Consider the following 25,141-nt stretch of genomic DNA (forward strand, 5'->3'; position numbering starts at 1 on the left):
ATTGCAATTCATGTTTTCATTTCCTTTTATTGCGCAACGTTTAACATTGTTGGTACTTGTTGAGTATTGTCTGTAGCCAACGTATGTGATAAAGGCCTTGGAACTTTTATTTAAATAAGTACAAACACTCCCCACATTATGTTGCTATGATTCATAATGTGAGCACACCCTTAGAAAATTGTAAAACTGTAGCTATGTACAAAAGTATAGCCAAAATTGATTTTCGGCTAAAATTGTACAAATATGCAATTTTCACAGAATTTTCTCCTAAATATAAAAAGAAATATTAATAACTATTTCAAACTAACTAACAAGCAAAAAGTCAATATCTCTTGGAATATTTTTTCCCAAGCAAATTGAAAATCATGGATTTGACTGTAGAAACCTATGTTGCCCCCCATGGTCATCCTACCCTCGGGATGCTAGGGTAAAAATTTTATCACTAAAATGAGTGCAAAGGATGGATTATGCTCCAGTTCTTTAGCATAAAGGGCCTTTTTTTTGCAGTAACACATCAATATCTCATTGTGTTTTCTTATTACAGATTCCTTAAAAGACCAAAATAAGAAGATGCCAGAGAAGTTGGAAAATGATGTGTTGAGACCAGCCATGGTTGCATACTTCTGCATGGCAAGATTGTAAGTTAAATCAAAGACTTGACCGGTAAATACCTAGTCATGTGACCTACGGGGTAACTCGGGGTCACATGGCATGATGATTGGCTTGTAGACGCTGGGTAGCATGTGTCTCCCTTTGTCCTGGTTGAGATCCGGGTCCAAGGCAGCTATATAATAGGCTTCTTTGATGCCTCTTTGTAGCCATCGTGAGTCTGAGTCAAGTACTTTGACATTGTCCGAACTAAAATCATGCCCTTCTGAGTTCAAGTGCACCCCCACAGGGGAAGACAGCCTTTTGTGTTCTGTGAGTCGCTTTCATAAAGGTCTTTCGGTTTCGCCCACATACTGGGAAGAACAGTTGTTACACCAGATGCCGTAGATGACACAAGAATAGTCGCATTTCTTAAGTTAGTCCTTCGGAGCTACCAGCATGCTTCTGACACCCTGTATGTAGGGGAGGGTTATACTGCCAACCGGGGCGGTGTAGTCTGGTCTCCTCGTTTTAGGAGTAATCTTGTTACTCGCGAGCGAGTCCCATACCTACTTTGTATATCCACACACACAGAGAGACTTTTGAATGTGATTAAGTTCTTTCTTCAGAATCTCGTTGTCAGAAAAGATGGTGTGGGCGCGATGTTTTAAGGTGCGAATGACTCCCAGCTTTTGTTGAAGAGGTTGAATACTGTAGGTATTGATCAGTGTGGGTGCTTTTAATTTGCGATAGACACGAAAGGACAAACTACCATCCTTGTTCTTGTGAATCAAGGTGTCCAACATAGCAATGCGACGGTCTTGTTCATGTTCCACAGTGAATTTTATTGCTGGGTGGATCGAATTCAAGTGATCAGTAAAGCTGTCAACAACCGATCTCTTAAATATCACCATGTTGGAGTCAACATAGCGACCATAGAACACGGGTGGGTGGAGAAGGTGGAGAGAGCAAGTTCTTCGAAATTTTCCATGAAAAGGTTAGCGATGATGGGGCTAACTGGAGACCCCATCGCAGCGCCCTCACATTGTGAATAGAAAGAGCTGTTATGGATGAAGTAAGTAGTCTTAAGGCACACATCAAGTAAATCCGAAATCTGTTGAGTGCGATCCGGTAGTGAGTTATTATTAGTTAAACGATCATGGATGATGCGTAAGCTTTCATCGATGGGCACGCTCGTAAAGAGGGCAGTAACATCGTATGGCAGCAAGCACTCATCCTCACTGACAATGATGTTAGAAAGTGTATCAACGAGATCAGCACTTTTTTTCAAGTGTCTCTCAGTTTTTCCTACTAAAGGTGCGAGAAGGTCCACTACAAATTTAGCAGAGTTGTATGTGATTGAATCTAGGACTATCTGGCGGAATAGTTTAGAAAATTTATGGGAGTGTAAGTTTGGACTTTATTGACTCACGCAGTAACAAAAAACAAATAAATCCTGCCTTTTATTAGCTGACCATAGTATAAATTAGACAAAAAACAACGAGGGGCAATACAACTTGAGTCACGTCTTTAACGATCTGATAGCTGAGAAATCAACTGGCAACTCGGTTGCTAAGCAGCAAAAATCATCTGCTGTACACAGATCGTCACTGCAACAATAGCATCGATAAAGGAAACTGTGAGTTTCCGAAACGTCTGCAAGTAAGTGGAAATTTTGGGACTAGTTGTATGAAATTACAAATACCAAAAAACAATTATTTGAATGTCTACACCTGACCAACCTTAAGGTTATTAATTATTTTAAACTGTTGTGATTTGGTAGTTCACAGCATCTTACTTAATGGTAGTTAGCTTTGGCAAAATTGCATTGCTCAATTCATAGCGGCGTGTAGAAGAATTCAAATATCACATATATAATTTTATAGGTGCTGCGGTTCTTGAGTTACGTTGTGAAGAGGGCTGAAACAACAACACTTTTGTAAAACGTACATAACTAATTAACAACAATAAATTAAGCAAGTTTGCAGAGTATACGATTTGTAGAATGAACTTTTGCAAAACATCAATAATATATTGATCTAGATAATGCAAATCGATTTTTAGGTTGCTTCGACCAACAATACCTCGTCTACCCTTAATCTTGAAAATCTTTTTAAAAAGAAGGTTTTTACTGTTTTTACTGGAAATTGAAAAAATGTCAGAATAGTTTTCTAACAGTTTCTTAACTTAGAAGATGAATGAATGAAGTGATACATACCAATTCACATCATTCTATTTAGTCTGTTGTTTATTATTCTAATTAGGCCTATACATGTTTTAGCTACGACCCGTAAAAAAAATATGTGATCAGACAGAGCGTGTAAGAACAATAAAAAAGTATTAGGCCTTAATGCAAACATTACATATATATAAGGAAACAGAAGTTGTAGGATGAGACAGAAAATTAAAACTAGACTTAATTAGCTGTGGTCTAACCCACGAACACAGCCGTGTTGTGACCCCTAATGACCTTTGACCCCAAAATATATGAAAACGCCCATAGACATTGGCTAATGTTAATGCATGGGTGCACGTGGCACCACTTTGCTATGTTACTTGTGGCAGAAGGGGCATTTTGAAGGTTTTTCGTCTCAGACCGGAAGTGACCCCTTAATGACATATGAACCCAAATAAAAAAATACCACATATGAATTGGGTAACCACAATTCATGTGTGAACATACCGTTACTGTCCTATGTTTTTCCTATCAAATAAAAATTTTTGAAGGTTTTTCGTTTTATACTGGAAGTGACCCCTTAATGACCTTTGACCTCAAACAAAAAATACCACATATACATAAGGTAAACATAATTCATGTGTGCACATACCGTCACTCTCCTATGTTTTTCTTAGGTTATAAAAATTTTTGAAGGAATTTGGTTTTATACCGGAAGTGACCCCTTAATGACCTTTGACCTTAAATCTGTGTACGATTTACAGACACTGGACAATAACAATGCATGTGTGCAAGTGGCGTTACTGTCCTACGTAATTTGTGGGAGAAGTAGCATTTTGAGCTGAAATCACGTTTTTGACCCCTGTGACCCTTACGTGACCTTTGAACCCACAAATTTCATGTGACATGTAGGGGCATGGTCAGTGATGATTGTGACCAAGTTAGGTCAAAATCGGTGTACGGATGTCAGTGCTAGAGCAAATGTAACGGTCGACAGAAGAAGAAGAAAGAAAGAAGATCCTGTAAGAAAAAAGACACAGCCGTGACTAATGTCACGGCTGTGTAATGATAATAATTATAGAGTGAATGGAAATGTGCACTATTTTTGATTGACAAGAAAGCATGTCCATGTATGCATTCTTGTTTGAAATTCCTTGCTTCCATTTTTTTTAGTTTTGGATATATATCAGACACCTGCATGTTAGTGGTTATAAAGGTTCCTCTGTGTGAAATAAAGAAGCAAAAATAAATAAATGATAATTAAGGCTATTGCAATATATATGATTTGCATGGAATCTTGGAAAATGTTAAATATTTTGAGGTATGCCTAAATAAGGCAACCAAAAAAGAAGACAGCGCGTAAGGGTTTTAAAATATATATTTTTTCACATTTTTTTAGAAAGAAATTTGGCAGCAAGGGCCAAAATGTGACACGATCTGGTCCATGGGGGCCAAAGGAGGCATTTTGAAAAACACCAAAGGTCTAGCATATTTGGTTCTAAAGTTATGATGTTTATTGATGTCTATTTTCTTATTCAGATTGTGTCACAAATAAAAGTGCTACAATTTAAAAAAGAAAAGCCATTTCACACAGCCTTTGTCAACTAAAAAAAAATCACAAATTTTTTAGAGTTTTTTTCCATTTTCAGTTTTTTTTCTGTTTTAGGTCACAATTGTCACCCATCAATATTCTTTCTTGTTCTTATTATTTCTCATTTCAGACACTCCAAAGTTATAACATTAGATCTACAAATGGGTTTATCATGTATGAGTCAAAGGTAAGAGTGAATTTACTTCTATTCTTTGATTTACCTTAAGTACGACAGTGGCATCAATTCTTTTTTGCGGTTGCGTACAGACAAACCTCTCCGGTATGTATGATTGTACGCTCTTGTGTGATTAACTTTACATGCATGATTCGATCATGCAACCAGCGAAATACGCACCTCTGTCACTACCGCACTTGAGACTGTAACAATTGACCTAGTTCTATTACTGCAAGGAGGCTCTAACCAGTCCTAAATTGTGAGCAGGTTTGTTACATTATTGTTATAATTTCTCATGTGTTTGCCCAAATAGCATGAAACCTACAACCCAGGAAATTAATAGTTGGCACACCTGCACTAAACAATGGAAATGCGTGCCCTATTAAAATTGGGGAGGCGAGGGAAACATGCATGCAATATATGTGAAGTACAGACTCCCCCCCTATATCTCACCCTTCCCCACTCCCCATCATTCAATGTTGGAGGGTCTCACGGACCTGTTGACAACATGGCTTGGTCCAACATTGAATTGGGGGAGCGGGGGCAGAGATATACCAAAAGACAGGCAAACTGTGCCAACCTTTTTTTCCTGGATTGTAGGTACAATAATTGTTGGGTAGCAAAGATTATGTGGACTACAGGTCAATACTACTGTTTGGAGTTAAGTTCTTGGTTAAAAATGGCCTTAAATGAACAATTCAAATCCAATTGCAACCAAACTTGAGTCATTGTTGCAATATGGAAACTTTCATTTAGTGGTGGTATTCAGGGTCACATACATAATGTAGAATACAACTTGCATCCCCAAGGTAATTGCAAAAGCAGGAGATACTTGTGGTTCAAGAACCACCTTTTTCCCCTTCATTAAGAAACTTTACTTCTTAGCAAGCGTAAACACACCCCACACCATACACTATTAGTGTTTTATTTGACTTTGTCTATCAAACAAACTTGACCCCTTAAGTCTTTTTTTTAATATTTATTTTGCTACTTGTTCATTCCTCTTTTATTTCCATCAAGATTATACATGTACAACATGTAAAATAACATAAAATATTAATAATCATTTTATAGACAATAACCAAAACATCAAACAAAATATGTGGTCATTTTTAGTACATGAACATCAAAATATAATAAACCCAAGATGTACTATGTGTGATACAAACTAATTTACAAAACAAGGGATAGTGCTCGGATAAAAAGGATTAGTCAGAATGTGATTTCTGTTTTAGGGGGGGGGGGGGAGGGATAAAATGACTACAAAATATTATTGTTCACTGATTTTGAATTTTGAAATTCTTTATGCAGGGAGTTCTATTTTTCCCCCTAAAATTAGTAATATATTATAGCTTTTACAGTAAAGCTATAAATGAGATATCACACTTGAGTCACTATTATAGTAAACAAAGTTGTTTGATTTAGTTCTTGTGTAATAAAAATTCTTTGAATAAGTCCATCAGAACTGATGTAATTGTACTAAATTGGCATATTTTGTTGTTCAAGTTCAGTATACCATCAGCTACTGTAAAAAGGGCTCACTCTGGGGATGAGAATAGGAGGGTTGCCAGAGGAGGCACAGCAACTTGTACAACATAATTAGCCAATTTGGTATTATTTTCCCACACAAAAAAAGCTATCAATTATGGTGGTTCTTATAATAATAATAATTTAAAAAAAATAATGATGATGATACCCCAAGCCTTCAATGTTGTGACAGACTGATTTGAGTTCACAAAGCAGCTTGTTCCACAAGCATGCCACAGTTACATATATAATGAAAGATACATCACCACTTCTTCTACTTGATTTAGACTCTTTGAGAGGTGACATATATATTACTACTATTTACTAGATCATAATGTACGAGTTGGAGCATATTTTTCAAGACATTCAGAAGTGTATAATGGGGCAATTTTGTTCATAAATCTATATACAATAAGTTCTGTTTGAAAAGTTTAATGAAGTCCTATAAACAAAAATCCTTTCGTTAGAAGGCTAACCCCCTACCCCCTCCCCTCTAACGTAAGTGTCAAATATCGAAAAATTCCAACCCGTATTCATAGGATACAAGGCTGTCTCTATGGTAGATGGGGTTGTAGAGGGGTGCGACAATGCTGGAATATTAATCATGTTTATGGAAGACACAAATAGTCTATTTTATTTTAAAATATTTTTCTTCATACCTTTTTTGGCACTAAAAAATAAGACTTGATGGATTTTCAAATAAAAAAGAATTAAAGTGTGGTACAGCTGCTTTAAAAAACGAACTTACAAATTGCAGGTTGCGAATTGCACTCTATATTGATTTGAAATCATTTTGAAGCAACTACTGTAAAATTTCAATATTGTACTTTATATATTAAATCCTTTGAAAAGATCAACTTTGACCGCTGTTTTAACTACTTTTTTTACAAAAGTAATCAGACTTTTTGACCCCCTTATCACTTAGTGCACTAATCAATACACAAGAAGAAATAGTCAGTTTTGTGTGATACTTGCACTAAGAAAACATTTATTCCTGTTATGGAAAGTTATAATAACATTATTACAATGATAATAATGATTTGAAAATCACCTGATATGCATCAAAAAATAAAATTTTAAATCCATGCTATTGCCTACATGTAAGTGACATTCAGTATGTTGGGAATATAGAAGGAAAAAAAAGAAGACTCCCAAATACCTGTGATCTTTAAATGAATCAAGAATATAATGGTGCATGCTAGGTTGTCAATTTGATTTCTGAAAGGGCATGCTATTCTGACATACAGATCATTGCACTTGATGATGAAGACTATGTCAATTGTCATGAAAGGTAAATTTTTGGATTTTTGCATCACAGTCATATTTATTTTGATGCTATCAAAATCTGATAGGAAAACCAAGTTACATGTATAGTTTTAAACAGGTGCATAAATAAAAAAGTGAACATCAGGATTTGAATGTAACTCAAAAGAAGTGTGGGTCCTCATTTTACTTGATCAGGTCGTATTGATATACTGTATAAGTGGTAATTTTTGCGTGCAGTTATTTTCAAGATTTGGAGTTACAGAGATATTTTTGCAATTGTTATTTTCGCGATTGCCTAGTCTTGCCCTATACTTGCAATGTATTATTACATATCATACCTGCCAACTACTCCGATTTTCATGGAGTTACTCCGATTTCGAGTTTTTTTTTTTTTAATAATTTTTTTAAATTTCTTTTCCAAAGTTTTGGCGACTTTGGAGAACCACTGGACCTATTCTGAAGTGCTAGGATCATTCACAGTTAATTTGAAAACAATTGAAAAATTACAAAAAAATTACAGTTTGTTATCCTTAATATGCAAACCACTAACTAATGTTTACCTCTTCATCTAGCACATATTATAAAATGCATGGAAAACCAATGCATGTATAATATTGTGATAGAAGAAGAGGTAAACATTTAATAGTTAGTGGTTTCCATATTAAAGATAACAAACTGTAATTTTTTTGTAATGTTTTCCAATTTTTTTGTCAAATCATCTGTGAATGATCCTAGCACTTCAGAATACGTCTAGTGTTTCTCCAAAGTCAACAAAAACTTTGACATGTTTTTTGTTAAATGTTTTTTTTTCTGAATTTTTAACTTTGTATTGTGCATCATATCAGTGTCCTATCAGTCACGTAGGCCCTGTTATAAAGCCAAAAAATCGCTTCAACGAATGATCGTTATGTACAAAAGTATAGAAAACTGCATTTTTAAAAGCACATTTTCTATGTGAAGAAAGCATATTTTTCAAACTTGTAAAAACAAGTCCCAGAATGTTTTTTCACATTTTTTCAAAGGTTGCAGTCATCAAATATGTGTTGAAATTGTTGCCAGATATGGAGTATAAATCCTCCTCAAATGCAACCTTCAGAATAGGTCTAGAGGTTCTCAAGTTGCCAAAAACTTTGAAAAATTAAGAAAAATGGATTTAAAAAAAAAAATTTACCTTTGTATTGTGCATCATATCAATGTCCTATCAGTCACGTAGGCCTTGTTATAAAGCCAAAAAATCGCTTCAACGAATGATCGTTATGTACAAAAGTATAGGAAACTGCATTTTAAAAGCACATTTTCTGTGTGAAGGAAGCATATTTTTCAAACTTATAAAAACAGGTCCCAGAATGTTTTTTCACATTTTTTCAAAGGTTGTAGTCATCAAATATGTGTTGAAATTGTTGCTAGATATGGAGTATAAATCCTCCTCAAAGTGTATAAAAGCCTAGGGCTTCATTTTCACCTTGTTGTGTTTCTATAAAATGTGTCTAATGTGAAGGGGCTTATAAGGGTTTTTACAGTGTAGAAACCCTCTAGCTTTGGGGGGCTTTGCCCCCTCAACCCCCACCGGGGCTTTGCCCCTGGACCCCACCAAGGGCCCTTAAGCGGCCCCTGGACCCCCGTCAGAGGCGATACTACTGGCGCTTGCGCCCTCGCTTCGCCATGTACTCTGTTTTCTAGGTTTTCAATGTTGGCAGGTATGACATATATTCGCAAGGTGTTTTTCGCGGATGAAACTTCATTCGCGAAATCCGCGAAAATAAAACCCTCACAAAAATTACCACTTATACAGTATTTAATTCATCTGTTTAATGGTAGACTAGGTACTGTTGGTCGAAGCAGTAAAAAAAAAAATCGATTTTCATTATCTAAATCAATATATTGTTGAAAAATAACACTTTGATGTTTTGCAAAAGCTCATTCTACAAATCATATATACTTTGAAAACTTGCTTGATTTATTGTTGTAAAACGTGTTTTAACAACAATAAATCAAGCAAGTTTTCAAAGTATAAAATGTATTTGTAAAACGTACATAACTCATTAAAATGAGTTATGTACGTTTTACAAAACTGTTGTTGTTTCAGACCTCTTTACAACATAACTGAAGAACTACAGGACCTACAAAAGTATATCTGTGATACTTCAATTCTTTTACACACTCGCTATGAATTGATCAATGCAATTTTTTTTTTTTTCACTGCCATTCGCAAGATGCTGTGAACTACCAAATTGCAAGAGTTTAAAATATTGTACATGTATATGCTGAAATTTTCACGGTGGTTTTATTTTCGCAAATTGCGCTGATTAATATGTGCCCGCAAAAATAATAACCCGTGAATATGTTAAAATGAAGAAATATTTTGTATTTTGTTGCCAACAACCGCGAATTCAACACCTCGCGATATTGTCAGTGATACTTGAAACTGCGAAAATATCTGTGTATATAGTGTATAGTAGTTGCTAACTTTAATAGCTTCTTTTAACTCTTTTTTTAATTTTCATTCAAGAAGTTCAGAGAGAGGTAATTTAGGCAATTAGTTGTCACATCGTACATTGTACTTATAAATCAATGCATAGTAAATGTAAACCTGTATTAAGAGCAATAGAAGTGCCATGCAAGGGATTATGGTACAAACTATCTGAATATTACGAAACCAGCGAGTCCAAGTGATTTTCCATGGATTTGTTCTAGCAAATAAGTCATATTTGATAATTATTTGATCTACCACTGGTATCAATATTACCAATATTGTGCAGAAAATTGGAGAGTGAAATAAATATGAATATGATAGAAGTAATAGAGCATGTAGTGTCATTTTAGCCGCCAAAATTTTGACATTAAAATTATCTAATCTGTAAAAGAATTCTATTGATAAGGCCACACATGTGTACACCAGTCCTAAGCAAGTTCCTACTGAGTGGGAATCTAGAAAATTCAGAATAAACGTGAAATCGTCCATGATATCATTGGGCGATGGACCATTATATTGTAAAAACTGTATAAAAGATTGGATCTGTCTAGATGCCATCAGTCTAAAATCCAACATCTTCTCATGGTGCATGCAATACAATTCAATTTTTGAGGTGTTCAGATTTTTGAAATAACCATCAATGGTGTGCAAACAGTTGTGATAATCTTCCTTTATCAAATATGCAGAGGCCAGCTTTGTAGTTGCGTTTAGATAGTAGGGGTAGTAGGGGTATACAGAATCATCGTAAAGCAATTTTTCTAGGTTTTCATTACTCATCGCGAGAGGTCTAATACTTTCATTGTATCTTCCTTGGTCATACAATAAAACGCCAAGGTAATATGCTGCTGCACACGGACTTGGATGTGACGCTTCTCTAAGACAATGGCTAATGGAATTATTGAAAGCAATATAAGCATTCTCAAGCTGATGAAGATCTTGGTATACTAGACCAAGCTTTCTATAAAGTCTTTCTCTAATTCCTCCAGTTTTGTCACTTTCGGGCAATTTGTTGTAAATTGAAAGAGATATTTTGTAATAATGAGCTATTAATGTTACATTTTTATCTTTAAAAAGCTCTTCAGCCCACATTTCTCCCCAAAAGGGAATTTGCTGAAGTTTCTGTGAAATCATTTTATCAGTTGCAGATCCTCTAAATGATGTTAAGTTACGTAGTCTCTGTGCAACGCTCTCTACAAAAATGTGTTGTGCTAAATCCAACTGGCCATGGAGCGAGAGCGTCTTTACCATGGAAAATAAGTTGCTATCAGGATCTGCATTTGGACATTTCTGCTGAATTGCTTTCCGAATCATGACCAACAATTCACTGAAAGCAGATAACCGTTCTTGGTTCCCATTGCCATAAAGGTGCATAAATGTCAGGGGTTTTTGCTGGACTTCATCTATGTCATCACAGTCAAAGCTTCTCTGATTCAATTGCATTTTAATGGCCAATTTTGAATATTCTATATATTTCAAATCATTTGTGAACTCAAAGCTGTCTGCTATTGCCTGAAGAACCCTGCTGGCATTTATGCTCTCTCCTAGAAACATTTTATGGATTATTAAAGCATCATTTAAAGGAACAAAACTAGCCTTGTTGTGACCATTTCTCATTAATAAACCTATTTTCAAAGCTGAGTCGGCAGTAATAATCATTTCTGCATGACTGTGTGATCCAATTGTTTTTGGATGCTGTACTCCACGTCCCAAATCTTTCTGCATGCTTTCAACCGTTTTAAAGAAAGTTTTTGTAAAATTGTTGTATTTTGAATTGAACTTGAAGTGTAAAATAGTTTCTTTGACTTGTTCAAGGTGATTCAGTTTTTCTCGAATGATACGAAGCATTTGATATTCATGGTTGTTTTCGTATCCACAGGATACGCCTGGATTTTGTAAGTTTAGATAGTTAGCTATAAGTTCTTCTTGATTTCTGAACATATTGTCCTTGTTTAAATAGAGATTTATGAAAAGACTGTACTGATATACCAATGACTCACAGTTTTCAATGTATATAGCACTCTTACTAATTTCATATGCCTTTTCCAATAAATGAAGTGCTACACAACTGAAACCCAGTGTTGAAGCAACTTTTGCCATTTTAAATGTTTGCCTTGCTTCAAGCTTAATCAATTCATTACCAGACAGAAAGAACTTATAATATGGGGATAATTTCCAGAATTGATCATGTGTTCTTATCGCTAGTGAAAACAATTGTTGAGCTTCCGGGAAATCATTCTCTAGCAACTTAGCTTCAGCCATTTTAATCAGTATTTGACTGATTTCGAGAGTGTTTCCTAGTACTGTATGATGCTCTAACTTCTAGGTATTTAGATGGGACATAGTATAGCCGTGGATGTGTGCCATGGAACAAGATGCTGCTTCTTATGAATTCTTTCAAATTTTCCGCTTCATGAGTTGTACTTCGTAAGTCCACTATTATATCAGGTTGAATAAATGTTTGAAATGCTTCTATGTACAAATCCAAAGCAGGCCAGTAGTTGTTTTCTTCCATATACAAGTGTCCAAGCATGAACTTCATTATCCCTAGTGTCTTACTGTCTCCAACTGAATCTTGAAGCATGGAAATGCTCTCTGAAATTTCACTCCAGTATTTACTAAAGACAAAATCAGTTCCATTTATTATTTCGGACGTATCTATACAGTGATCCTCATGAAATTGATCCTCCTCTTTTCTCACAGGTTTCTTGATGAAGTCAAACTTTTCATGAAAAAGATGAAACCTGTCCGTTTTGTTGGCATCACTCTGACAGCTAAAAACATTTTCACCTTCTGTGTACATGTTGTAAGGGGTTTCCTTTGGTGCATGCAATGTTACATCAATCCAGGTGGGTGTTTCAGTGGTAGGAAAACCTTATTCTTGAACAAGGCAATAAGGATTACAAGGATAGTACTGCTAATTATTACAAGGGTAGCAATGCCAATTAGTTTGTATTTGTCCATTTTGATTTTGCGTTTCATATCCTGTATGTCCTTCCAAATCTCATACATTTCTTGCATCATTGCAGGGGTGGATTGCAACCTGATCAAGCATACTTTAACCTCTTGATAAATCTGATTAAATTCGGTTTCACTTAATGCCGCACCAGGTGTATGTCCAAAGTCGTAATTCCGAATTTGGCGAAGTTTATCGATGTTATTATAGTGATTTGGTGAACTTTGGAACAAATTTAGAGCATGAGAGTAGAGTAGCATAAAAAAGGCAGTAGAAAGGTCCCATTCATCGCGATCTCCTGACTTTGGGACTAAAGATTTATTTCTCTTCCATCTGGGGCCTTGTCGTTCAATATTGATGAAGTTCTGTAAATTAGCTTGGGGTTGATTGTCTAGCCATGGGGTAGCCGGATAACGTTTATCCCATTCACATTTGAAGATGTCACGAAGGTGCACAAGTACAATGCTATGAAGTATGTAGGTAAGCTTGTTGAACAGTGTCTGTTTATGGCTGAACATTTTGGTAAAGTATTCTGTTTCTCACTGGATCTGAAATGGAATAGAAATGACCATTGAATATACCAGATGGCTGGTTTCAAATGATGGTCAAGTTACAGGTCTATTTATTATTTTGCAGCTATATCTCAGGAGTGAAAATATAAAAGTATGTGGTGGCAATCATCTAATTAAATGGCTCATCTCATGAGTTGAACAACAAGTTAAAGGCCTATTCAGTGATCCCAGCGAGAGTGTAAAAAAATAAAATGTGTATAAATTGTTAAAAGTGAAAGATTAATAATTAATATTGTCATTAGGTATTTTTGAAATGATGAATGCAAAACAATAAGGAAAATAGCAGTATTGACAAAGTTGAAGCCATATTCAAATATATCTAACTAAGTAGAAATTGCATTTTCATATAAAATGTCCTATTTGGTCTTTAACACACAGCTTTCAGCTTAACCACTAGCAGGCTATGTTAGTACATCTATGACACTAACAAAGGTGCAAAAAAAACTTAATTTTGATAATTGTTATGATTTTCCAAATGAGGAAAACACTTAATAGGCCGTTAAATTTGCATCACACAACCCGGTTCATTTATGTGATAATCATGGCATGTGCTTTGACTACAGTGCAAAACGATTGTAACAAGACTTGTAGTAATAGCTGCTAGTTGCAAATGCTTATTTTCACAAAGTGGTTTGGAAATCAAAATATACAGCATTATTATGTTTTGATGAATCCAAGTGTGTGAAAATATTGGATCCAAAACATAATAATGATAAAATTGGGTGCTTTACGCCCAATATTTATTGGTTTCGCTATGAGTTTTAAAATATTGGACTCGACTATGTCTTGTCCAATATTTTAAAACTCCTAACTTGACCAATAAATATGTGACTCCTCGCCACAACTGAGCCCGGATGTCACCAATCATCATTTTGAGATATTCAACCAAAATATTCTGCTTGAAATTAGCTTTAAAATGATGTATATCATGTCTATAGTACTTGACATTTAAGTAGTGAAAAATCAATAAAACAGTCAATAAATCCTTTCTTTCCTATTGTTTATTGTTAAGTTCGATGGAGCATATCTCAATAGTGGCACTGGCGACATCTGGGCTCAGTTGTGGCGAGGAGTCACATATGGGCTCAATCGATCCAATTTTATATCATTATTTATATAACACCTAAGTAGATCCTTGTCATTTGATTGGTTGGTTGATGGTCACATGTCATTCAATAAATAAACTATTTTACGACCTACGTCACTACCGTGGAATTTGGTTATATGCGCCATGCATTTTCGTTATATGCACCGTGCATTTTTGTTATATTCCGTGACGTTCTATTGCACGGCACGGCTAGATTGCATATTTTTTTCAGTCCGATCGGCCAAGAGTATAATAGGCCCAACCGGTTACGGGAGATTTAAAACAACAAACTTAATTTGCCTTTTGAAGAAATAAAATCCACATCTACAAATAAAACCGCGATGATAGGTCTATTCCGATTTTTTTTTCTTTTGGGAAAGAAAAAGTAGAAAGGCCTGGGGACTAGGTAAGCTTAGTTAAATTCTCTTTTTCGTAGCAAAAACCTGGTATAAATAATATTATACCCTTATAATGATACTTTTGAATGGCTTATTTTTGGATGATACAGGAATAAGCCTATATTACTTTAAAAAAAAAGGCCTTGGCCTACTTGTCTACGATTACAAAGCCATTGCAATCAACCAATCAAATGACAAAGGTCTACTTAGATGTTATAGAAAACAAATAATGAATGTTTTTCATTAGCAGCAATGGAAATAATATTTTCATTCGTTGAAAAATGGAATGTTCCATTCAACTCAGCTTCGCCGTTGAATGGAACATTCAATTTTTCAACTCATGAAAATATTCTTACCATTGCACTCATAAACATTCATTATTTGTATAATCATTTATGTGGCTGGGTGTTACAGCCAGGCACAGTTGGATTCAAAACTGAGATTACATCAAATATACCATTCATTTACATAAAATAACATGTAATGGTAATTTGGTCTTTAAAGTTTCCATAAGAAATATAACAGTGAAGATGACTTTGTTTAGTCACTTTCATTGTGTTTCTACCAGGCACTCTGTATCCCTACACTTATAATTATTCCCCATATTTTTGCCCTCCATGACAGTTTATGTTATGGCATGGGTAAAGGTAATGTAAGTAATCCATTCTACCGCAGAAATTCATTTTGCTGTGGCTATTAATCCTGTTACATCACTACTTCTATTGCAAATAGCCAATAAACTTAAAACTTCATAGTGTGATATAGTATAATGACCTCATGCAATATAGTTTTGTATCATGTTATCTGCATTTTATCCGTATTAATGAGCGTATTTGCATATGTTGACCAAGATTTCATTTGATTAACTCTAGCACCTAAATGCAGTGATCGATTGATTGGACATTGGAGATGCAGGAATGAAAATTTTCAGCATTTTAGCTGATTTCAGTGTTTTTTGTTATTGCTTTAGTGTTTAGCTTATTTCTGAATCAAATTCACAGAAAATGGTAAAAAAACACTGTTTCAGTGTTTTTTAAAAGACCAGTTTTCATGCCTGGAGATGGGTGATAAACATTGTTGGGAGGGGTACCTTTGTACATTAAACCAAGAGTCCATGCACATTATACTGTCAAAGGCGTATGCAAGCCATACTTTCAAAGAATAAATCAAGTCATTGAATACAGTAGCACCCATGCTTTTTAAAACCAGTCTCTTTTCATTAAAAATGCTCTTACCTAAGAAAATATCTTCTTCCAAAAGCTGATATGTTCCTCAATACAATCTCTTGTTTAATGCGATCATAATAGACTAGTGTTAAAAGTTCATGCAACCAGTATTATTCATAGTTTGCTTGACGCTGCTGTTTGCCTATGATCTTCACAAAGTTGGTTTTTGGTAGAGGCTTGTAAAATGATTTCTGTGGTAACAGTCTCCTAAAGAACCCTTTCAACAGAACCATTGTCTCATGCATAGTTAGGATAGTTTTTACTTTTACATTATATGAATTACAAAACGGCCATTGGTGTAATGATTTTTTTGTGCTCGCCTGACAGATTATATTTAGACAGGGGAAATTTTGACTGTACATGAACATGTAGGCATATGTGACATGATCAAGGGGAATGATGTCGACCCTGGTCGAAAATGAGTTTTACATATATGTTTATAAAGAAGACATAGAGCTTTCAGAAACTGAAAACCACATATTGAAAAGACCTTTCGTTGCAAAGTTAGGTCAATTTATCAAACACTGAAAACAATATAAAACAAAAGGATTTTAACACTTTCTTTGCCAATATCTCAAAATCAATATTAACGACATCCGACTCATTTTCCTTGATCGTGTCATATATATGTTGACTTTGTCAACAATATGGATGGTCATGAAACTTAAGTGATCAAAGGTCTTCTTCGATATTGATAAAATTGTGCGATTGTTCTATGAATCAACATTGACCTTGTTGGATAAGAGCTGAAAGTGTTACTATTTATAATACATTCATTTATCATTATTATTATTACTAATATTGCTATTATAGTCAGGGTTTTTCGCCAGAGTCTGGAAAAGTCATGGAATTGGCATATTTTGGAAATTTAAATACTACCATTTCTAACTTGGTGGACCGATGTCGATATCCCCATATAGACGAATCCAAAGAGCCAAGTCATGGTCAGGATTTGGTCAGCCATGTCCCCGCATGCACCAAACAGGTGTTGTGCATGCTCAATTGGGTGGATTAAACCTGCTTAAAATTCAATGTTAGATTCTTTAGTGTTGTAAACTGTCATCATTCTTTTGTCTACGTGTAACACTGGTGATAGAATGCAGTTTAAAATACCCTTCAAGGCTGCATCATTTCACATTTTAGGTGAGATAGCTGGGTCCCCGTCGCGGCTATGGCTGCCATTGAGGTGTAGGAATGCGGTGAATTGGATTCGTCTATAATATGCCTACAATGGTATTCAAAATATGAACACTTTTAAGTGTTAAAAAGGGTTAACAGCACTTTTGTTACACAAGCTCATAAAGAACATTGTGATATGTAAGGACAAGGTTACCTGCCCAAATCCTAAGTACAAATATTTAGTAATTGTTAGTATTTAGTTCCTGCATAAACCTGCCAGTTGACCAGGCCAATGATTTTGGGCCTTTAAGTAATTTAATGTTAAAAAACTTCCTAAAGCCATCAGGGAGTCTCCATCAATTCCAGTTTTCAGGAAGAAACTGAAAACTCACCTTTTCAGTTAGCTTCTTTCTTGTTCCTTTTGTGTTTCTTTTTTATTCCATTCTTTCTCTCCTTGTTCAGCGCTTTGATAAATTTTAAAGGCGTTTTATAAATATCTTTATGTATATATGTATGTATGTCAATGTGGCCTAGAAAGCTTGAAATCTCCCCCTACCATTAATACCACCATCAATTGAACTGGGGACCTCATGCATCGGAGGCAAGTACCCCTAACCAATGCCCCATATATACTCTCTACATAGGGTATAGTTTGCAGGCTTTGATGTTATTTACATCTTCAAATAAAGAATTGTTAACCCTTGCAGTTGCCCATAATACATTTGTTGACAACTTTATTTCTGTGTGGTTTTATTACAGTTTAGAGCTGTATGGAAAGGTAGTTAATTATTGCACCAAACATCCAGAGAGTATTCAAAGAGTTGAGGTAGGTTGATTGATGAATTGATTAACCCTAACCCAACCCGAGGTTTGTTTGGTATCAGAAGGGAAAGAAGAAACAAAAAAGGAGAGAAGATGAAGAAAGAAGTCACTTGGTATCCCCGGGTTAGGAACCTCGTACACCTCGCATGCCATGCAGAAGATCACCGACCTGTAGCCAAGGAGGTTACACTGCCCTGGGCAGCGATTCCCTGGGTATGACTTAGGCTGATTGCGTCATCAAGTCACATGGGATGCATGCATTGTGGTTTTAATAGTGAGCTTTAGTAAGACTTAGTTCTGTTAGAGTTAATGATTGAGATCTGGATGACCAATGATAGGTCAAAAAACCAATGATGTGATGATTTCAAACCTCGGGCACGTACCACTAACAGAAATTGATTTATGATCATGGAAATATACCTGGATTTCATTAACAATGGGGTAAACAACTATCTGTGGAATTTGCGGCGCATTGTGTTGGCACAAAAGTTAAACTCTCAATTGGTCCTTGCGGTAAAATTGGAATGATAACAAGTAGATGCAATGTATAATTGACTGCTGAGAGTCACTGATAAATTTTTTTTTTAAATGTGATCTTGGGGACAAAGCTCCCAGGCAAAATATCACGGGACTGCACAACAGGGTTCCTGTGGTCCTTGAGAGTCCTTGAACTTGAAAACACCTTTTCAAGGCCTTGAAAGTCCTGGAAATTTGCACAAGGTCCTTGAAAGTCCTTGAAAATTGGAATTTTACCCTAAAGTATAATTTTTACAACATTTGGGGAGTGGAGAGGAGCTGTCACTTTCGTTAATACGTGCCGCATGGAGAGCTGCATCATGATATTTGTGTTTTGGTAAGTCCTTGAAAATCATGCTTTTGGGCCTTGAAAGTCCTTGAAAAGTCCTTGAATTTTAAAGGCTTCAAGGTGCTGGAACCCTGTCACGATCACTATACTAGTAGATCCCAAAATCAGAATTGCCTGATAAGCATGATAAGCAAATCCTCATAAATTATGCCAAGATATGTTGCATTTGATACATGTATCATATGGAAATGTACTTTCATTGTTACTGATATAGTAACCCTTTTATGATATTGTGACTATTTATTTAATACTTATGATATTGAGTTCAACTGAATAAGTTCATAATGATTAATAATATATTCTTTACCTCTCAAAAATAAACTATGGCAGTGTCTAGGTGTGATATCTTAATCACTCTCAACAATAAAAAAGTGAGTCCAGTCTTAGATTTAATATTTTCAATTAATTATATTCTTTCTTCAGGCCGAATATGAACTGTGCAAGGAAATGGTAGACCTGCTGCCTGTGCGGATGGACAGACTAAGAAGCAACATGGTGCAATGATGACATAAATGAATAAAATGATTCACTCGCACTCGGAGATTGAGGAAGAAAAATCAAATATTCAGCATTACTCACTGGTGTGTTTTCATCAGTTCAATGAATAAATGTTGTAATATTTATTTATTACCCAACAAACATACAGATGTTTTAAAAACATTATAAATGTGTTATAAACATGTTTTTATTCAAAACATCTTAATAACATTTAAATGTTGAGTTATATAAAGGTTTTATTAAACGTTTTATATAAAAAAAATACTACAACATATTGAAAAATATTTTTGGAAAACATGTTTGCAAAATATTTTGTAAACTCTAAAATAACATTATGTCAGAATGTTTTGCATCATGTTTTCAAAAAATGTTTTAAAACATAATTAAAACGTTTTATACCATTTATATAACCCAACAATAAACATTTTCTGTAAAATGTTTTATGTTTGCTGGGTATATACTTGGATCATTTAGAACATACGCAAATGTGATTTTGGAGGGCGGGTTAGTGTAGTGGTCTTCTCGCTTGCTTCTCACCACTGTGGCCGGGCTTCCAATTCCCCGCAGTGTCACATGTGAGTTTGGTTGCCGATCCATGCTCGTCCTCACAGGTTTTTCTCCGGGTTATCTGGTTTTCCTCCTGCATCTATAATCCTCTTCCCATATCCCTGTCCCATCATATCCGGATGGCATCCCTTGAATTTAGTAGCCTCTGAGCACAATTGGGCTTAGCCTGGCTTTGGCTGAATGTTATAAGTAAATACAAATAAATAAACCAAGTGTTAAAAGAGTTGGTTGGTCAGTTTTAAACTTTTTGTCATCAGCAGAACTCTTGTGTAAAAGTTTGATTTGTGAGTCTTTGAGCTTTGCATCCCAGTGGAATCATTGAAAGCAATGAGAGTACACTAAGTTGAAAGGGTGTAAAAGGCAAAGAGAGTATTATAGTGCTGTACACTCTTTCAACCTAGCATATAATGCTAGGTTGATAGCATAATTATAGTTATAGTTTGGCCTCTTTTGATAATGTTTATTTTGCAATGGAAAACAAAGCTTGGATGAACAGGGTAAATTTACTCTCTCTAGAATTTTGGTGTACCATTTAGGAAGTATTATTTTTGTATTAAAATCATGAGTCTTTCTCAATTACATATTTCTTAAAAATAGAGCCTTTCTTGTTTTGAATATAATTATGTGTAAGGAATTTGATGATAAGGTATACCATATTTATTACAGTTTGGCCTCTGGTAATATTATATTGAAATGAAAAAAAAAGCTTGGGAGAACAATGTTTACTCTCTCTTGAAATTTGGTGTAACCAAATGAATCATATTTTTTCCGCTCAAAATCAAGAGTTTTGGTTTGATCCCGAGTGTAAGTTCACCAGAGCTTTCCAGCAAACCCAAAATGTTTTACAGAATATCTTTGAATGCCGCGTTATATTAAGGGTATAAAATGTTTTTATAACTTTCAGAAAACATTTTTGAAACTTGATGTAAAACGTTCTAACATAATCTTATGAAGTGTTGACAAAACATTTTCCAAAAATGTTTGCCAAAAATATTTTTGATAACATTTTGACATTGAAAAAAAAAATGATGTTGCAGTGTTGTTTGTTTTATATATGTGACCCGGCAGCACAAATGAGCCGTAAATTCCCTAAATTGTATTCTGAGTTACGGTGTAAAATGTGTACAAAGGTCATATTCATCGGTAACTTAAGCTGGCCTGACATCTGTCTCATTTTGATAGTCAAAACCAATCAATAATCCTATTGTTGAAGTGGATAATAAGCTTCTACCTTAGATGGCTATAGAACTTTTAATAGCTCTGGTCTTTGTTTGCTTTTGCTAAATCCTGTTCAAGTGGTGGGTTACCAGGCATTGTATTTTGTACAGGTATGCATAACCAACAATTAACAATGAGAGAACTTTCTTAAACCTCGTTGACTTGGAGATGATTTGAAATGACCGCCAATTCTGACTGTTTGATATTTATTGCCAGCAATGTGGAAAAAGAGACACATGTAAAAACGTAAAAAGCTATAATTTTGTTGAAGGAGCAAAGTTTAACAAACCATAACCCCGCTTCTGGATATCGTTTGAAGTCAAATGATATACCATTTTTAAGTTTATGATGTTTATTTTTAAACACAAAATAAAACAAAATTGAACGGGGGAGGAATTTACGGCTCATTCGCCGTGAACGGTCACATATAACGTTTGAAAAATGTTTTCATGACCTTTCTATAACCTGACATTTAAATGTTATAAAAATGTTTTGATCCAAACAATAATGCATTTACACGTTCACAAAGTTTTAGAAAAAAGTTTTGTCTTTGCTGGGTTTCTTGTCCATTACCGGTATTCTCTGAAACCCACATCCTTTATCCTCATAGGCACTACCCACCAAATTGTCAGCCTCTAAGAATGATTTTGATTGGTTACAAAAGTGCTTATATCACAAATTCAACCAATCAGAGATGTGGTAAGAATGGCCAGTAGGGCTGAAGGTTAAAAGCTTAAAATTTAAAAGCTCTGTTTAGATTGGTTGCTTGAATGATTATATCACATTTTTAACCAATGAAGTGCACTATAAGTAAGCAGTCGTGCCCATGGGGTTACATGCTATCGCCATATATATCAGTTGTGTATAGCATCTTGCACCCAGCTTGGGCGAAGCATTTAGGTTCTTTTTATTATGTATACCAGACCATCAAAATATACTGAAATGTTAAGTGGTTGTGACGATGGGCTTTTCCATTTAAAAACCACACTACCCCTGTGGAAGATTTTGGAAATATCTTCCACAGAGGGAGTATGAATTTCAAATAGAATGAACACATTAGGCACCTCCTTTTGAATTTCATACACCCTCTGAGAAAGATTCAACCTGAATCTTTTACTGAGTGAGGATGAGTTTCAAATGGAGCTGCTAATGTGTTCATTCCATTTGAAATTCATACTCCCTGTGGAAGATATATTTCCAAAATCTTCGACAGGGGGAACATGGATTTTAAATGGAATATCCCAATGCTCCATTATAAATTAGGCATGTACAATCATCTACTTGAAACTTTTAGTGCAATTTTATCACATGTTATATAAAATAGAAGTATCATGTATCTTAAACAATGTGCAAACAAATAAACAAATTCTGTTATATTTCATATAATTATAATAAGCATTGATTATAGATCAACACACTACAGGGTGAGTCAAAATGATCTGTATTGGGCTGTTCAATTTAAAATCCACACTACCCCTGTGTAAGATTTAGCTAAAGTCTTCCACAGAGGGAGTATAAATTGCAAATAGAATAGACAATTGGGTACATTTGAAATACTCACTCCAGTTGTGAAAGATATGGGTAAAGCCATAATACAGGGGAAGTATGGGTTTCAAAATGATTAACTCTAACCAATTACATTTGAAAAACATACTCCCCCTGTGGAAGATATTTCCAAAATCTGCCACAGGGGAAGTTGGATTTTAAATGTAATAGCCCATTCAACTTAACAAAAAATTTAAAAATACTTAGCAACATTTAAATCTATTAAAATTGCAGGATAACATATAGAGAAATTTCATTTGAATGAAGACAGCTTCCAACAGTGTGACGATTCTCCGCGTACACTGGGGTGAACTCCCGTGTGTGTGTCACACGGAAGTGAATCCAACCATGCCAACTCAATTATGATTTGTTAGTATTTTCATTATTGTATCCAAGTTTGTGCGTTTGCCTTGTATTTTGAAATATGCAAGATACGATCGCAGCTGTTGGCAGCTGTGTTCATTCAAATGAAAATTTTACTACAGTGTGTCCCAGAATGATTTATACCGGGAAAGGTGTATTTGTTTAGGTATGAAGGGCAGTACTATTGGTAGTATTGTTTTGAATTCTAAATTTTACATATATTTAGCTTTCTTAGGAATTTTAGATTTTAAAAATTAGACATTTCTAATAGAAGTTACAGGATATTCCTTAAAAGTGGTGAATTCCAAGTTTTGACAAAACTACCTATTTTGAAAACATGTAAAATTACTAACCGTTCAGCACAAAGTTATTTGGAAAATGTTATGCAGTACACTTGTTGTTTCCTGTTCTTACTTCTACTAAATAGTCGACATCTATCGATTATTTATGATGTTACGAAGCAATCCTTGTATGGATTTGTTACGCTTGAGTGACCTTAAACTATTCTTTTTTGACGGCAGTTTTGAAGACAATAATAATTGATGTGTGTGAGTTTCATTATTTGAAATGCCGGCAAAGGTTCGCCCTTAGTGTCACAGCATGTATTTATGTCTACAGTATATTGGCAAACCCACAGCTACGTAACGGAGAAGATTAAAATTTACCGCGGAGGATCCATGAGGAAGTTATATCCTCTGTAATAATGACATTTTTTGGGTAAAAATTGTGGTTAAAATCACATAAAAAGTACGCTTTTCAACCTAAATATCTGAAGTCATATTGAAATGTTTCACTTGATCCCATATCAAGAATTATTCAGCGTTGTAAGCTTTACATCTGTGTCAAATTTGGTGTGTTTCCTATAAACGAATGGATTTCTCCAATATATTGCACAGTGCAGCTGGACGATGGTGATAAAGGATCCATGTGTTCTGATGCATTTGCACTGTAAATTACACATATGCAGTTTTCGTCCATGTTCCGTAATAGCAATGTCACGCCAAAACGAATCTAGCTATTTGCATAAAAGTCACAGAATAAGTAGGAGACATGTGTGTCATTGCACTTATTAAAATTAGATATACTGTTGACTATATATGTTTGATATTTTGTTCAAACACGGTATAAATCATTCTGGGACACCCTGTACAGCTGTATGCTGCCTATTGTATGTTAAAGTTTTACAAATGTAACATTTTTAGTTTGCAAAAACAAGATTATGTGAAAAAGACACCCTGAAAACCAAGTTGCGCCAATATTTAACAGACACACAGGTTCCTGCAATTGATTTTGAACCCCTGGATTCCAGCAAAAAATTACTAGTAAAGTAGTGTACATATCATTCTGATATGCCCTTTATTTCATCGGAGATGGTATAATACTGGATGGCTTTGAGTGTGATACGAGAATATACCGCATGAGTATATTCTTGTATCACAGGAAAGAAGCCATCCAATATTGATACTATTATTATATAATATGAAGCTTTTTTGATGATTTTTGAGTGCCAAAGTACCAAAATGAAACATGTTGATGCCATTTAGAAACCAGTTGTTTAGTTTAATCATTTTAATCATGTTTGCTGGCAGCACAAAACAAACTGTTTAACCCCATGAGAACTACCTGCTGATTGGCCAAAAAGAAGTTTTCATTATCAATTGGCCCAATCAGCAACATAGTTAGAATAATTTCACCACACACAAAAATTGGGATGAATTATTTGCAAAGCTCCGTTCTGATTGGTGATAAAAGTGAAAATATCATGTAATTGACCAATCAGAGGCAATGTTAGATCGGCAGGTAGTGCTCAGGGGTTAACGCATCAATTACACCTGCTTTATGCCGCATAACGTGCTAGGAGTTGCGCGCACAAATGCAAAATGCATTCAGTATCAAAATATCTTGCATGATATTACTGTGCAGTATTAATCATTTGTGGTATAGCTAAAAGCTTCATATTATAATTGTAACAAAGTTATGAATGTCAAACTATGTCATATATGTGGATCTTATGAGCCTACGTATGATGCATTCTATATTGTACAATGTATGCATAGTTGTTGCATGATATATTAAAACAGCAAAAGTGTATAATATACACAATTCTTCAAA

General features: G+C 35.0%; 1 protein-coding gene across 1 annotated transcript; it reads left to right on the plus strand.

Moving 5' to 3' along the window:
* Positions 1-44: 44 nt before the first annotated feature.
* On the plus strand, positions 45-25,141 carry LOC140145525 (KIF-binding protein-like). Its single transcript, XM_072167235.1, has 5 exons — positions 45-81; positions 545-638; positions 4,486-4,542; positions 17,911-17,977; positions 19,262-25,141. The coding sequence occupies exons 2-5, from the start codon at positions 571-573 to the stop codon at positions 19,340-19,342; spliced, it is 273 nt and encodes a 90-aa protein (XP_072023336.1). The 5' UTR covers positions 45-81; positions 545-570; the 3' UTR covers positions 19,343-25,141.

Source organism: Amphiura filiformis, unplaced genomic scaffold (assembly GCF_039555335.1).
Source record: "Amphiura filiformis unplaced genomic scaffold, Afil_fr2py scaffold_351, whole genome shotgun sequence".
Taxonomy (NCBI): domain Eukaryota; kingdom Metazoa; phylum Echinodermata; class Ophiuroidea; order Amphilepidida; family Amphiuridae; genus Amphiura; species Amphiura filiformis.

Coding starts and splice junctions, on each gene's coding strand:
- LOC140145525 (XM_072167235.1), top strand. CDS start 571: ATGCCAGAGAAGTTGGAAAATGATGTGTTGAGACCAGCCATGGTTGCA. Junction 639..4,485: donor TACTTCTGCATGGCAAGATT/GTAAGTTAAATC, acceptor TTCTCATTTCAG/ACACTCCAAAGTTATAACAT. Junction 4,543..17,910: donor TTATCATGTATGAGTCAAAG/GTAAGAGTGAAT, acceptor GTTTTATTACAG/TTTAGAGCTGTATGGAAAGG.